Source organism: Bison bison, unplaced genomic scaffold (genome assembly GCF_000754665.1).
Source record: "Bison bison bison isolate TAMUID 2011002044 unplaced genomic scaffold, Bison_UMD1.0 scf7180017864489, whole genome shotgun sequence".
Classification (NCBI taxonomy): Eukaryota; Metazoa; Chordata; class Mammalia; order Artiodactyla; family Bovidae; genus Bison; species Bison bison.
The window spans coordinates 3935587-3952625 of NW_011495048.1; the positions used below are offsets into that span (position 1 = coordinate 3935587).

The 17039-nt window shown below is 40.5% G+C and overlaps 1 protein-coding gene across 1 annotated transcript; it reads left to right on the top strand.

Moving 5' to 3' along the window:
- Positions 1-484: 484 nt before the first annotated feature.
- On the top strand, positions 485-3446 carry LOC105005313 (lithostathine-like). The gene is made up of 6 exons (XM_010863263.1): positions 485-538; positions 792-899; positions 1455-1564; positions 1759-1896; positions 2775-2901; positions 3158-3446. Exons 2-6 carry the CDS (start codon positions 824-826, stop codon positions 3223-3225), a joined length of 519 nt encoding a protein of 172 aa, XP_010861565.1. The 5' UTR covers positions 485-538; positions 792-823; the 3' UTR covers positions 3226-3446.
- Positions 3447-17039: the final 13593 nt, after the last annotated feature.

The following is a 17039-nucleotide window of genomic DNA, read 5'->3' on the forward strand; positions in this document are numbered from 1 at the left end:
ATGAACTGTCATGTAGAAGAGGCAATGCTGAACCTCTGTTCTCTTACTTACAGTATCTTCTTGCCCTCACTTATCTGTGATACTTATAGTTCCCATACACATCTCCACTTAATAAATCAATATTTATTTATTTCCACTACACAGTTAGAAAAAATACATGTGTATGCCTAGAAGAGTGAGCACTTGAGACATCAACCAGAAGAACTATTCCAGTAGATGTGCCCCTTAAACAAAACTTGTTTTGTGCCACAGAGGCTAATCATGGAAAAGTCAGTGGGAAGAACAAACTTCACCTCTTCCAGGAAAAAGTGCTAATATGATAAAGAGGAAGAGGCAGTATTTGTGGCAACTCCAAAGCTTTTCTGGGAAGAGACTCCTCCCCATGGCAGGAATGACCTTGAATCCCTGTCCTGGCTCCTCTTTCCTGTTATTCATTTCAGTGCCCCTCCCTCAAATTCTCTTATAAAAGCCCAGTCATTTCTGCCCTGATGAGCCAGTGCAGATCCCTGCAAGACAGTTAAGTGGGAGCTGAGACAAGGTGAGACCCGTGATGGGGGGAAAGTGTACAAAGACCCTTATCTTCAGAGAACAAGGGAGCTCTGAGACCAGGGGAAACCAGACTTGGGAGACCTCAGGTACATTAGGATGTGTAGATTTTCTAATTCTTTCCAGCACCATGGAAAGGGAGGTATGCTACCAAGATGGAGTTATTCCTAGGGGACTAGATGGAGGAAAGACAAGAGGTACAACAGGGGGTCTCTCACACCCTCTCTCTGACCATCCTCCCTTAGTTCTCTAGCTGCCTCCACACCACACAGACACAATGCTGCCTTCCCTGGGCCTCCCCAGACTGTCCTGGATGCTGCTCTCCTGCCTGATGCTACTGTCTCAGGTCCAAGGTGAGATTTCTCTGCCTTTAGCTCTGGGTTCCTAGTGTCTACTCAGGGCCAAGACAAGGAGGAAAGCTCCTGTGCCTCCCCTGGTAATGGGATATCCCCACACAACATAACTGCCTGGATTCCTGAGTCATCACTCCTTTCTTCAGGGTACCTAGTGGTAGGAGGCACCCCAGTGGTTCAATAACAGTGGAATGAGATGATTTTCATTTTCTCAGTACTGTCTAATTTATGTGAGTTGATTAAGGAGGAAAAACAGAGATAAGAGTAGAAGAATGATGAGAATCCAGTGTAGGAACAAACAGTCCAGAGGAGGAAAAGAGTGTTTGAATTAGGCAGATGAATAAAAAGAAAACACACCATCTCCCAACTAGTACATCTAATTCATAATTTAAGAAAGATAAATTCTTGTAATGTTGGCAATGGCGAGAGAAACTTAGGAGTTTGGTATCACTGCCCCAAGCACTGGTCTCATAGGTATTCTCCAAGGTTACCTCTGTACTTTAATCCTTTATCTCCATTTTACCTCATCCTTCTCTCTTATTTCTTCTTCTTCAGGGGAAGATTCCCAGCGCTCTGAAAGGATCAGCTGTCCCAGAGGTTCCATAGCCTATGGGTCCTCCTGCTATGTCTTGTATAAAGTAGCCAGAAGCTGGATGAGTGCAAATGTAAGTTCCAGGGTTTGCAGTTAATAGAGATAAGGAGAAGCAAATCAGAGACAGGATTGTGGGGTATGGGGATCCTCAAGAGCTTACTTAGATTGAGAATAAAAGTTCATGTTTGCAAACACATCCCTTTTTGGCCCTGCCCTTCCCCTAGTGGTGTCTCAAGCTCCTCCTGTGTCTCTCTCTTCCCCACACAGATTGCCTGCCAGAGGAGACACTCGGGACACCTTGCGTCTGTGCTCAGTGGGACTGAGGGATCCTTCCTGGCCTCCTTGGTTAGGAACAACTTGAATACCCAATCAGACGTCTGGATTGGGCTCCATGACCCCACAGAGGTACATTTATTTCTTTATAATTTGTTACTTCCAAAGATGCTATGGCCACTCAGCTTCCCTCCCTCCTCCACCCCCTCCTGTCATCCCCATCCCATTTGCCAGCCCAGAAAATACCCAAGAGATCCCTGGAACTCAGGTAATAACTGGGGAAAGTGAGGGCCTTGAGGGAAGCTGAAGAGCTGAGTTCTGTGCCAGTTCCTAGACGCCTGCTAAAGTTAATCTGCCTCTTATCAAGCTTTTACACAATTCACATAAGCATGATTTGTAATTCTCTATGCTTCCCTGAGTCTGAATATGCTGTGCTTAGCAAGTCCTAAATCAAGATTTAGGATAGATGCATTTTTCTTTCTTTTTTTTTTTTTTAATGGGCTTCCCTGGTGGTTCAGCTGGTAAAGAATCTGCCTGCAATGCAGGAGACCTGGATTCGATCCCTGGGATTGGAAGATCCCCTGAAGAAGGGAACGGATACCCACTCCAGTATTCTGGCCTGGAGAACCCCATGGACTGTGTAGTCCATGGGGTAGCAAAGAGTTGGACAGGACTGAGCGACTTTCATTCTCACTTTCCTTTTTTATAAAACAGGCATTGTCTTGGAGGTTTACAGGGTAATCACAAATGCATCACCAAGTGTAGTTCATATAGTGACACGTTATTCTGAGGTGTTCTATTGGCCTTTGTGATTATTGGCTGTGGAATTTTCCAAGTAAAACAGGGAGTTAGGGAGAGTTTCCTAGACGAGAGCTGTGGGGCATGATCTGGAAGAGCAGAGCCAATTTCATGATGCTGTGGAGGGGACCAGGCATTCCAGCAGATGGCATCAGGCCAGGAGAATTCTAAAGGCCTTTCTGTCTCACCCAACTCCATCCTCTGTTCCATAGGGCTCTGAGCCCGATGCTGGTGGATGGGAATGGAGTAGCACTGCTATGTTAAATTATTTTGCCTGGGAGAGAATTCCTTCCACTGTCTCAGGACTTGATCACTGTGGGATCCTGTCCAGAACATCAGGTAAGAAACAGAGAAGGTCACTTCTACTTAGTCTTTTCCTTTCATCCCTGATTTCTGGGCTTGATTGTCAGAGAATCCTCCTCTGCTATGAAGTACAGCATTGGTTTGTCTGTTCCCATCCCCTCTCATCTCTCCTTTCTTTCTATCTTCTTCCCTTCGACTAGGACTTTGGTGAAAGGCCAGAATCTGGGATTCCTCTCCATTGGGTCCTCAAGATGCACCAGACCCATTGACTCAAGTTCTTTTGTCTCTCTAGGATATCTGAAATGGAAAAATTATAACTGTAATGTGAACTTACCCTATATCTGCCAGTTCAAGGGCTAGATCAGATGGGAAATCAGCAGCCTGCATCTTGTTGCAGCTCATCATGGACTTGGAACCAAGTCTGAAGACCCAATTGGAAGGGGATATTTTCCTTACACCCTCACCCTGACCACCTCATTCTGCCTTTTCCTCCTCCCCAGCCTCATTTCAGGTTCTTTTGTATGCTTTATAATCTGAGTTTTCATGATACTATAATAAAAAAAAAATTTGTTTTAGCTTTCTTTTGTTTGTCTTCTCTGCTTCATTCTCATACATAAAGTCTGGAGAGGAAATGATTGACTGAAGAGAATCTGGGGTCAATCTCTGCTCAGTTTCATTCAGGTCCCTGGGGAGATAACTAATATATATGTATATTCCTCTTGGTGTTTTTGTGGTTAGAGTACATCAGCACTGCTTCTCTGTAGGACGTGGATTGTGGCCATTTAAAGTCTTTGTTCTCCCACACACTCTACTGCTTACACATTCTCCTAGGCCAAGTCTCTGAGGCAACCAATTTAGGAGATGATGTTTAGAACATTATTTCCTAAACCATAAGTATAAAGGATAATGAATATATTTTATTAATGTTCATAAATACAAATAAAATGAATCAATTAAAAAATTGATGGATAAAACATTCAAAATCCAAACCTAATTATTTTGCTATTAGTTTTGACAGACAAAAGGTAAGCTTTCAAATTGTTGTAAAATTTTTTCATGTCTTTCAACTTTCACTCTTCCCTTCCCATGGTCAGATGACATGAGTCCATCTAACCACATTCCTAGATAACCCTGTTCCTAGATGGCCCTTGGGAAAACCGATCCCAGAAGGTCCTTCATCTTGGCTCTTGAAATGCTTTGATACAGTTAGGACAGGATTTGGGTCAACTTATTGTCTGGTAGGATTTCTCTTGCATATTTTGAACTAAAAAAGTGACAATTTTCTGGAGAAATTCCCATCACCTATCTAAAGGCAAGACCCAGATGTCTTGTGTTATCTGCGTATTTCAAGACCATAAATGTGCCTTTCACCTTATCACCACCCCACCCTCACCACAAGATTCTATTGTGGAAAAAATATTTTGGGCCCGTTCCCTAATTTGGAAAAAAAACATTTTTCATATGAGACTGAAAGGTTGTTGCTGAGCCATGAAAGATGCTGGGATTCTTGGCCTCTGGAGGAGAGGGCAACAATCCAGAGCCAGTGATGAGGCTTGATTGTTCAGAGATTTTGTGTAATAAAGTTTTATTAAAATATAAAATAGAGAAGGCTTCTGACACATCAGAAGGGGGCAGAAAGTATGCCCCCTTGCTAGTTTTTCAGCAAGAAGTGATATACCCATTAGCAGGCTGAGGCTGCTAATCAGAGAAAGGAAATGTCTCAAAACTCAGAGAGTGGCACCAGGGCCGTCACCCACAACATACATTTTGAGATAATATTGGCACAAGGTGAGTCATCTCGGGCCATCTCAAGTCATCTAAAACAATTGACTCATGTAGATTGTTTGACTCAATCATGTTATCTTGAAGAAAGGCAGATTTCCAAGCAAATACATAGTCTCATTAACATAGCTTAAGAGAACATTTTCCTGAGTAAAGCATACTTTTTTTGTTGAGCCATTATGGGGTCTGAGTCTTAGGCAAACTGACTTGAAGAAAGACAGAGCCTAGGGTAAATACATAGTTGATTACCATAGCTTAAGAAAAGCATTTCCATAAGAAAAACACATTGGTTAGCTGAAAGTTTGAGAAAAGTTAAGTTACATGGAACCAGGTATCATCATGGCAATGCAGAATTTTTAAAGAAACCTTTTAATTTTGTATAGAGGAGGAAAAAAAATCTGACACTTGTAATTTGTTTCCTCCTGCCCCTTAAGAGAGAGATAAAAAACGTCTGACACTTGCAGCCTATTTCCTCTGTTTGGGGGCCCCTAACCTTCCTGCCTGTTACCCTTTCAAGACCACTGATAAAATTTTCCATATGACCAAGAGTACTACAGTGTTGTCATATAAGAGTTTTGCTTCCCAAATGAAGACATGAAATGAATGGTCAGTGTCTTTTTAAAATTGTTTGTTAAACTTCATATCCTATTTCTAAGGTAGACTGCTTTGATTAAATATTCCTTTAGAGCTTCTGGTGGAAACACTTCACAGCTAGATGAATTTAGAATTGTTCTATTCCAGAGGTCTTGATTTTCTGCCCTGGTTAAAGTAACAACATGGGTTTGAAAAGTTTACAGTGATTGTGCGTGTGTCAGTTTCTATTTTAGTTGAGTTCCATTTTCAATAGGAGGTAAGCTAACACAGCTATGGGGATCAGATCCTATTCTTCCTATTGGAGAACTCATTATGTTAGGATATTTTCAGTTGAAAGAAAGAAAAATTCCAATATGATTTGGTTCAAAAAAAGTAAAGGTATTTACTAAATCACATAATTGAAAATATTTAACAGTAAGGAGAAGACTCTTGAGAGTCCCCTGGACTACAAGGAGATCTAACTAGTCCATCCTAAAGGAGATCAGTCCTGGGTGTTCGCTGGAAGGACTGATGTTGAAGCTGAAACTCCAATACTTTGGCCACCTGATGCAAAGAGCTGACTCATTAGAAAAGACCCTGATGTTGGGAGGGATTGAGGACAGGAGAAGGGGACGACAGAGGATGAGATGGTTTGATGGCATTACCAACTCAGTGGACATGGGTTTGGGTAGACTGTGGGAGTTGGTGATGGACAGGGAGGTCTGGCGTGCTGCGATTCATGGGGTCGTGAAGAGTTGGATACGACTGAGTGACTGAAATGAACTGAAATGAACTGAACAATAAGGAAAGCTTTGAGCTAGTTTGACCAGGGCTGAGGTGTCATTTCTCTGGGGTTCTCCTGTCTGCATTCTCTTTTATATGCATCTTTCATCCTTCTTCTGGCTTCATTATTTTTATAGTTCAAGAGAGTTGCCAGAAGCATCTGGGAATACTGATTCCTCAGCAATATCAGTAGAACATATATTATATCCTTAACTGATAAAAGAATAATCCTGACTTCCTCCTGTCTTTGTAAACAAATCTAAGCATATTGCTAGACAGAAAAATGTCATGGATTGTTTTTTTAAGTTTGAATTACTTGTGCATCTTTGAGCCATAATTAGAGCAAAGAAGATAGTATCACATAAATTATAAACTGATCAGGTATGATCACTATCAATAAATATAAGGAAGGTGTCCCACAAGGATGGAGGACATGGGTTTTCTTAGTGGAACATCTGGGAGCTCTTAGAGAAAAAGGGAAAGAGAATAATGAAGTTGGTCAAGTTCCCAGGGATTTTCATGATGCACACACTGAGACAATTGGAAATAGGTAAGACTTGACATCATAATCAACTGGGATTAAAGAATATAAAAAATGGATATAAGGCATCTTTTTTGTTTAATTATCAACAATTACCATGTTCCTTTCATCAAAAATCTCAAGATATACTGTGTTTTGAGTGAGGAGAAATATCTCAAATCTGTAGAATCCAAGTCAGGGATCAGTTACTTTCTTGTTGTCTGTTTGCTGTTGACATCTAACATCATAAAATACCACTCTTCTCATTTTTCTCACAACTTTGGTTGAACCTTTTCAGTTCTCTTTGTAAACTTACATTGTGAATGCTCCTTTTGTTTCTTGTTCTGCAAATCGGCATGTAAGTATGCCATGGGTTTTTCTCAGACTCCCTTTGAAAGTAATCAATCTCACTGATACTGAAAGTTTAGATGTCATTATTTTTCAAAGCTAAGCTGGTGATGTTGTATATTTTCAAAAAGTGAGTAAGTCATTTGGTGATGATAAAATAAAAATACTTCCTTCTTCTGAGAATATTGAAAGGACAAAGGGTTAGAAAGACACTTGGAAAATTTTGTGATATTGTCATTTTTTAAGTCTTTTGAAATTTTTTCTCTCTAAATTGGGTTTAGATTGGACATTACTGTTTTGCTGCTTTCCTAAGGATGTGATAAATTTTGCCTGGAACTTGAACAAGGTTACTTAGTGTTCATAATCTGGGTCACTAAACCAAGTGGCTACTTTGGGAATGTAGGAAATTCATAACCAGTTCTTTGCTGCTGGCCTTTTCACAGAAAGAGTAAAATGAAAACAACAACAACACCATTGGAAGCCTGAGCATTTTAAATTATTAATTTAAAAGGTTTTATTCCTATATTTCCTAAGTTGACAATTAAAAATAATACTGACATTTAACAAACCAGATAAGTTTAATAAAGTGTGGTACAGTTGAAGTGAATATTTATCATTATAAATCACACTGAAATGCTTCAGTTTTTACAATGAAAAAATATGTATGTGGGAGGAGGTAGAGGCTCTCTTTCCACTTCCCTATTCACTATCTACCTTGGGTCGTTTTACCAGAGTAAATGAGGAAGATTTATTACAATGGGACATGAGCAAAAGGTAGAGGTGAAATCAAAGCCTCACAATTGAGCAGAAAGAAACCAGGACCTGAGAAGGGACACAGGTGATATAGGCTCAGAGAGATACCCAGAATGGGGAGAGGCCCTTCCTGGCACAAGCTGGAACTCTCCAATGTAAGGAATCCTTCCCACAGTCAGTCCCACTTTCCTTCAGGCAAAAGTGGAGTTTTATCATTCTATGAGTGTTTCTAGGTGCCCAGTTCCCATGTACCTGAGCAGCAGGGGAAGTGAGAAAAGATCTTCCAGGAGAAGCTGCAAAAGGGAAGCAAAGAAGTAGCCCAGAAGGGATGCAGCAGATCAGCCCTCCTGGTGTTACTGAGCACAGATTCTTGTGCCTGACATACAGGAAGGTCAAACAAACCAAAACATTGAAGTTTGGAACAGAGAAAAGTTTATTTTGGGACTATGAAAGGAGAATGGGTGGCTCATGCTCCCAAAGCCCTGAACTCCCTGAAGTATTTCAGCAAAACATGTTTAAAGGCAAGGTGAGGGAGGGGATTGTTGGTTGTTGCAAGCTTCTTGGTGTGGGAATCCTTTGTTCTTGCTGCTGCCCATGTAGGTCAGGTCATTGTGTTTCTGTAAACCCCCAACAAGACAAATATTATTCTCTATTCTGCAAGTTTTTATCTCTAAATGAATGGAAAAGTGTTATTCACGTAGAAGTCAGATTCCTTAGGTGGGTTACCCTGTATATTTCAGGCTATAGGCAACATTCTTAGCTCAAAGCAAAATCAATAAAATGCAAAGTTTAAAGTAAAAGGAACAGATCTTATTTGAGGTAAGATTCATTCTCCTTATTACACTAAAAACATTTTGGAGGATATTTGGAGAGAGCTTTATGGAAAAGAGAAGCAGGGAAGAGTGGACAGACCATTTCCTCTATTGACATCCCACCTTATCTCCAGATTTTGCCTTTTTCCCCAAACTTGATAAAATAACTAATACTTGCCTAAGTAGAATCTGATGGTAGCCGAGGAGGATGATTAAGAAATAAAGCTATAATTCTTTCAATTGAATCCAACTACAAATATCCCTGAAAATCTGAGTTTAGTGTAAAAAGATTACTCACAAGCTTATATCTCATTATTTTAAATTAAAAAAATGATAATGTTAGATAACTACTCCAACCCTCTAATTCTCTAAAGAATATTAATACAGGTGTTTAAGTAGCAAACTGTCCTGTTAAAATGGAAAATTTTTTAAAATTCAGCTTCCTGATTGGCACACAATAAATGTGTGTTTAAAACATTTCTTTTTTTTTAAATTGCAACATAATTGCTTTACAATGTTGTGTTAGTTTCTTCAGTACAACATAGTGGATTAGTCAGAGGTATACATATATATCCTCCCTCTTCAGCCTCCTATCTCCCCATTCCACCTGCCTGGGTCATCACTGATCACCAAGCTAAACTCCCTGTGCAATACAGTAGCTTCCCACTAGCTATGTATTTTACAAATGGAGGAAGCAGTCTAGATGTCCATCAATAGATGAATGGATAAAGAAGATGGGGTACATGTATATAATGAAATATTACTCAGCCATAAAATGGAAATAAATTGAGTCAGTTGAAGTGATGTGGATGGACCTAGAGCCTGTCACACAGAGTGAAGTAAATCAGGAAAAGCTTTTTCTCTTATTGTATGAGGTGCATGACCCATTGATGCTTCTCTTGCACCACCAGCAACATCTGTGATCTGTGCTCTTTGTTGACCTTTAGTGTTCTTTTCAAAGAACACTTAATTCTGATCTTTTTATCAATTGTATTTAAAATGCAACTTGAGACTTAGTCCACTTGATGTTTTATTTAAGGGTTGATATTAAGATACTGAATGTATATAAAATTATTTTTGTGTAAAATCTTACTGAACACTGTTGCACAGAGAGGTTTACACATGTGTGAAGCTGGATGATTAAAATCCAAGGTCTGTATTATCAAGAAAATGTTAACTAAAGACGCTGTCTTCAGGATATTCCTACAGAATCTTAGGAGCTACTCAGAAAGTATCATAGGGATGATAAAAGGTTTCAAATCATAAGCTGCTTTTTGCACAACTACATACATTTTTGTTCAGCTGCATTCTTTTTTTGTTCAACTACATACTTTTCAAGATTGTCAAATTCTATGAGCATCTCGCTGCTGCCAGTTACCCAGGGACCCTTTCCCCAGACTGTTAAACACAGACAAATCACCATTTTTCTAAAAGTTGTTAACTATTGCAAGTGGAAAAAACCATATTGTTTCACTGAGGAAGAAAAGGATGTCCAGAGCAGACTTGGGAAACAACTTTGGTGGGGCTCTAACATTTCTGCATTTCATTCAGTAAAGACATTCACTGCCCTTTCTTCTGGACAACCTGTGCTAGGATGTCTGTGTAGTGAAGAGCCTTTAAAAACAGAGAGCATCTCTCTCCAAAGCAATGGCAGGTTTGCTTACAGTTTTGGAAAATGGAGACAGTTTCCATCCAGAATGAAGTAAATCAGTCCTGGTCACTCTCCATTACAAGAAAGATGTCTCTTTCTGAAGTAAAGAGTAAGCTAGCTTACTGTCCATCAGAAAGATTCAGGTTATCCAAGCTCCTGTAGCCTAATTACAGGGGATATTCCTCTCCCATAATATAACCCACTACATGTGAAGGCACCTATGGGGCCCTCTATGTCCCCACCACTGGACTAGGGGTTAAGGAGAACTGAGCTGAATAGTGTGAAGCTCATGATACTGTAAGCACTAAAGTCCTTTGCTACTGTCAGTGTATGTGAAACCATGGGGACCAACTAGGTTTGCTACTAGGGCAACACTTCAGAGAACTCATGGTCCTTGACATGAACATAAGCAAATTTTGCTTCATGCTGCACAAAAAGAAATTCAACTGTGATGTTTTATGCCTCACCTCCTAATTTCTACCGCTATCTCCATTGCATTTTTCTTTTAGGAGAAAAACAGGTTTATTGCTCTTTTAAAAATTACACCTGTCAGAACTACTAGCCTGCCCTTTTCCTATCACAGTCCTCATCTCCTGCCCTTTCCACTCAGGTCCTACAGTGTTTCTATTTCCCTTCTCCTTATAGATCTACAGCTGTATAGACCCTGTCCTGACATGATGCCCAGTCTGCATGGGACCAGGATGAGTTCCATCTTCTTCCTACTCCAGGGATCTTCCCCACTCAGTGATCAAACCTGTGTCTCTTGCATCTCCTGCATTGGTAGGTGGATTCTTTACCACTGTGCCACAGTATTCAATATTTCTTGGCTCCAAAATCACTGTGCATGGTGACTGCAGCCATGAAATTAAAAGACCCTTGCTCCTTGGAAGAAAATCTATGAGAGACCTAGATAGCATATTAAAAAACAGAGACATCACTTTGCTGAAAAATGTCTCTATAGCTAAAACTATGGTTTTTCCAGTAGTCATATACAGATGTGAGAGTTGGACTATGAAGAAGGCTGAGTGCCAAAGAATAGATGCGTTCATGCTGTGGCACTGGAGGAGACTCTTAAGAATCGCTTGGACTACAAGGAGATCAAATCATTCAATCCTAAAATAAATCAACCCTGAATATTCATTGGAAGGACTGATGCTGAAGCTGAAGCTCCAGTACTTTGGCCACTGATGGGAAGAGGCAACTCATTGGTAAAGATCCTGATGCTAAGAAAGATTGAAGACAAAAGGATAAAGGGGCAACAGACGATGAGATGGTTAGATAGCATCACTGCATAAATGGACACGAATTTGAACAAACTCTGGCAGATAGTGAAGGGCAGAGGACCCTGGCGTACTTCAGTCCATGGGGTTGCAGAGTCAGACATGACTTAGTGACTGGAAAAAACATTGACAACAACCGTATTGTGGACTTTGAGAGGTCATGGATTAGGAAATTGTGTCAGAAAGCAAGCAAATATTTACCACTCTTAGCCTATGTGATCTTCACCTGTTATATATGCTCAATAATAGCTCCTATATTTTCAGATTGATACATGATAAGGATTAACTAGGCTACTATTTGTAAAGCATTTAGGATAGTACTGCTAATAGAACATGCAATAAAAGTGTATTAGACATGCAATAAAAGTTAAATACACAAGACTTTTCCTTTGAGGTAAAAACAGCTGCATCACAAGCAGAACAAAACTGGCCTCAGTCCATCATGTGCTCTTTTAGCTCTTTTTCTTCCCAGTCTAATTTCTGTAGACAGGCTCTTACCCACAGAACTGAGAATTAAAACAATTTGAAGGTAATTTCTCTATAGAAAGTCTTCAATATCTAGTCCAAATGTGGAAAGTAGATACCGGAAGATGAACAACAGTGTCATTTATCAGTCACAGACTTGCATCTTCCTCAGCCTTACTGGGACTTATTAAGAAATTAATCCACTGAGGACATATGAACTCTAGATATCCAGCATTCAGCTTTCCATCTATCAGAAGACTTTTGTGGGCTTGTGATGAGAAAATCTTGAAATGAATTACTGTGAACCTTGTGAAACTAGGCTCTGTTTCTTCCCAGGTGGCTCAGTGGTAAAGAATCCGCCTGCTATTGCAGGAGATGTAGGAATTACAGGTTTGATCCCTGGGTTGGGAAGATCCCCTGGAGAATTATATGGCAACACTCTCCAGTATTCTTGCCTGGACAATCCCAAGGACAGAGGAGCCTGGTGGGTTTCAGTCTGTATGGTTGCAAAGAGTCGAGCATGACTGAGCAACTGAACACTCACACATACAATCCATATTCATCTTTGAAATCTTTGTATTCCCTGGTGGCTCAGTGGTAAAGAATCTGCCTGGCAATGCAGGAGATGTGGCTTTGATCTCTGGGTCAAAAGATCCCCTGGAGAAGGAAATCGCAACCCACTCCAGTAACTTTGCCTGGAAAACCTCATGGACAGAGGAGCCTGATGGGTTGCAATCTATGTGGTCACAGAAAGCTGGACACAACTGAGTGACTGAACAACAACAAAATCAATCTTAGTCTGCTCATACATGTCTATGTGTGTCTCTCTCAAATATGATGTTCCTGTCAAAGTTCTGGTAATACAATCAATGTTTCTAATTGTGACCTGTTATAAAGAGAACAGATTCTTATTGAACTTATGCAAATAACTATATTGTCAAGAAAATAAGAATGTTCACTGAAGGTTTCTGAATTCTGGAGGAACTGCTGCTGCTGCTAAGTCACTTCAGTAGTGTCCGACTCTGTGCGACCCCATAGACGGAAGCCCACCAGGCTCCGCCGTCCCTGGGATTCTCCAGGCAAGAACACTGGAGTGGGTTGCCATTTCCTTCTCCAATGCATGAAAGTGAAAAGTGAAAGTGAAGTCGCTCAGTCGTGTCCGACTCTTCGTGACCCCATGGACTGCAACCTACCAGGCTCCTCTGCCCATGGGATTTTCCAAGCAAGAGTACTGGAGTGGGGTGCCATTGCCTTCTCCATCTGGAGGAACTAGATAGGGTGAAAAAGAGAAATGTTTCACTCCTGCTTACAATGGTATAATTTACTAAACTATCGTAAATCTTTTTAAAGGTTTCCTTGTAACTGGAAAACAAAAGATTAAGGGATACATAATATTTAGACAAAAAGTCATGAAATATACTCATATTAATCAGTTAATTCAATCCCATGTAACTGACTCCTGTTCTCTATTAGTCCAATTTCCATTAGTTCTGCTGACCTTGCCCAATAATTGAGGTTGATAAGGACAGTGAAAATCCCAAGAAGTTTGCAAGTTTGTTACTAAGGCTCATAGAATTTTCCCAGTGAAGTGAGTGCCTTGATCAATGGAGTTTGTGGAAGGTAGACCCTAAGTGGAAAACACATTCCCTTTTTAACAGTTTCTTTACCATTGTGGGAGCATCAGCTTTGCAGCAGGGGAAGGATTCAACCCATCTGGAAAACATACATATAATAACAAGAACATTTTGGCAACCACATTAAGTAATAGTTGAAAGAATTCCAGTAGCAGGTATTCAACGAGTCTAGAGACAGGATATCTGAAGCCTCTGAGAAAAGAAATAATTTTTCCCAGAGTTTCATACCCAACAGGTCAGAAATTGCAGGTATTCCGGGAGCCAGCGTGAGGAACTCTGCCCGTGGCAAAGGTCATGAGGAAGGAGGCTTGGCATAGGCAAAGGCGGGATCAAGCCTCAGGAGTCCCCCTGGAAATTCTTGAGCATCTACCCCCAAAACCAGAGTCTGCCTACTTTACTGCTTTGTGCTCTCACCTACACCTCTGACTTTATGGGGGGCTGTCCCCCACTACCTCTCTCTGAAAAAGAGTTAACTTACAGCTCCAGTTAATAAAGTTCCTGGGAGTGACAAGAGTGTTTCAACCTACAAACTCCTTTGGAAGTCCTCTAGCCTGCCTGAATAGGTTCTTCCGGCCACATGTGATTGTTTACAGCCTCCCAACCGTGAGAGGCATGAGGTGTTCTAAACTGTCTAAATACAGATTCCTTTGAGCAGTTAAAAGATTGATTAGAAATTGTATTGGTGAAGGGTTTTTCACTTCTTGGGCCAATGTTTGTTGCTAAGTTTCCATATCCTTTACCTACTGTGTCCCTTGGAGTTTATTGATTAATATAATTGGTGTATAGGAATGTAAGTAGTAGCTTTAATGTCTGTAACCTTGGACCCTTGAGTTAATTCTTTTCTTGTTATAGCCCACCACACCTTTGCCCTATAGGAATGCAACTTTATTTAATGCTTTTGGAGAGTGGCGCCTGACTTTAGAATAATCACCTTTAGAGAAAAATAAGTTTTCTGAAGAAAGGATCATAAAATGTTAACAGGTCTCTTGGCCAGAAGATGATGTAATTCACCTAAAATTTGCATATGATAAGTTTGAAAGCCTGGCTTCAATTAGGATCAAGGACTGCTGTCCTTGCATGTCTCTACCCCTTCCCCCATTATCCTCTATGCACAACTTAAGGTATAAAAACTACTTTGGAAAATAAAGTGCGGCCTTGTTCACTGAAACTTGATCTCCCCATGTCATTCTTTTTCTCACCTTCTGGCTGAATACCCATCTGGAGCGTGGTGGCTCGTCAAGCCTACTAACTATGCCTCGGCTTCTAAGATCTGATCAGGGAGTCCTTAGTGTCTCCTCTCCTTTGGGAGAATGGGAGGATGCCTGCGGCCTATGTAAGTGACTCAAATTCCTTATTTTGGAATTTTATTAGCTTTCCACTTAAACCAAGTTATTCAGCCTCTTTTCTCCACTGAATTTTCTCACTGAGCTATCCTTATTTAACCAGTCTTTATATCTTTAATTCTATCGTATCCTGATCGCCAAAGCCGTCTCCCCTTTGAATTCCCTGGATCCACTGGGGCTAGACCCTGGCACAGGTAGACTATTTTCATAATTTTATAGAGATCTTCCTGCCAATGTCTATGACTTGAGTCATTGTAACTGCACTATGATGGGTAAAGAAATGCAAACAAACAAACAAACAAACAAAAGAGGTTTGCCAGAAAACCAAGAGGAACCAAGTGACCATCTTTTTCCCCCATAGCCCAGGCTTTTTGTTTAGTTTATAAGTATTGTTTGTGCTGTGCATATACGTTAAATAAGCAGGGTGACAATATACAGCCTTGATGTACTCCTTTCCCTATTTGGAACCAGTCTGTTGTTCCATGTCCAGTTCTAACTGTTGCTTCCTGACCTGCATACAGATTTCTCAAGAGGCAGGTCAGGTGGTCTGATATTCCCATCTCTTTCAGAATTTTCCACAGTTTATTGTGATCCACATAGTCAAAGGCTTTAGCTCTTTTAATATTGAGAGAACTAAGGTTCCCTGGTGGCTCAGATGATAAAGAATCTGCCTGCAACTCAGGACATCTGGGTTCAACCACTGGATTTGGAAGATCCCCTGGAGAAGGGAATGGGAAACCACTCCAGTATTCTTGCCTGGAGAATTCCATTGACAGATGTACAGTTCATGGAGTCATGAAGAGTCAAACACGACTGAGTGATTAACTCTTTCTAATGTAAGCTTACTTAAGTAACCAGAGACCTGATAAAGACAACTATAACATAAATGCTTATTTTGACAAGACATAAAATTTTCTTTTCTAGGTAAACTCTTAAAGAAAATCCTTTCAGAATCTCTTTTTATCAAGGACAGACCAACAGGAAAAACAACATAATTGTCACTTTAACAAAGAGAGAACACCAAATTTCAATTTTGTACTTCATTAGGAACTGTACAAAAAAGATCTTCATGACCCAGATAATCACGATGGTGTGATCACTCACCTAGAGCCAGACATCCTGGAATGTGAAGTCAAGTGGGCCTTAGGAAGCATCACTATGAACAAAGCTAGTGGGGGTTTTGGAATTCCAGTTGAGCTCTTTCAAATCCTGAAAGATGATGCTGTGAAAGTGCTGCACTCAATATGCCAGCAAATTTGGAGAACTCAGCAGTGGCCACAGGACTGGAAAAGGTCAGTTTTCATTCCAATCCCAAAGAAAAGAATTGCCAAAGAATGCTCAAACTACTGCACAATTGCACTCATCTCACATGCTAGTAAAGTAATGCTCAAAATTCTCCAAGCCAGGCTTTAGCAATATGTGAACGGTGAACTTCCAGATGTTCAAGCTGGTTTTAGTAAAGGCAGAGGAACCAGACATCAAATTGCCAACATCCGCTGGATCATGGAAAAAGCAAGAGAGTTCCAGAAAAACATCTATTTCTGCTTTGACTATGCCAAAGCCTTTGACTGTGTGGATCACAATAAACTGTGGAAAATTCTGAAAGAGATGGGAATACCAGACCACCTGACCTGCCTCTTGAGAAATCTGTATGCAGGTCAGGAAGCAACATTTAGAACTGGACATGGAACAACAGACTGGTTCCAAATAGGAAAAGGAGTACATCAAAGCTGTATATTGTCACCCTGCTTATTTAACTTCTATGCAGAGTACATCATGAGAAATGCTGGGCTGGAAGAAGCACAAGCTGGAATCAAGATTGCCGGGAGAAATATCAATAACCTCAGATATGCAGATGACACCACCCTTATGGCAGAAAGTGAAGAGGAACTAGAAAGCCTCTTGATAAAAGTGAAAGTGGAGAGTCAAAAAGTTGGCTTAAAGCTCAACATTCAGAAAACAAAGATCATGGCATCCGGTCTCATCACTTTATGGGAAATTGATGGGAAAACAGTGGAAATAGTGTCAGACTTTATTTTTGAGGGCTCCAAAACCACTGTAGATGGTGACTGCAGCCATGAAATTAAAAGACGCTTACTCCTTGGAAAGAAAGCTATGACCAACCTAGATAGCATATTCAAAAGCAGAGACATTACTTTGCCAACAAAGGTCCATCTAGTCAAGGCTATGGTTTTTCCAGTGGTCATGTATGGATGTGAGAGATGGACTG

What these genes read in the sequence shown, in the direction of transcription:
- LOC105005313 (XM_010863263.1), top strand. Translation starts at nt 824, where the DNA reads ATGCTGCCTTCCCTGGGCCTCCCCAGACTGTCCTGGATGCTGCTCTCC. An exon ending in GCTACTGTCTCAGGTCCAAG is followed by an intron (nt 900 to 1,454) that starts GTGAGATTTCTC and finishes CTTCTTCTTCAG; the next exon opens with GGGAAGATTCCCAGCGCTCT. An exon ending in GGCTCCATGACCCCACAGAG is followed by an intron (nt 1,897 to 2,774) that starts GTACATTTATTT and finishes TCTGTTCCATAG; the next exon opens with GGCTCTGAGCCCGATGCTGG.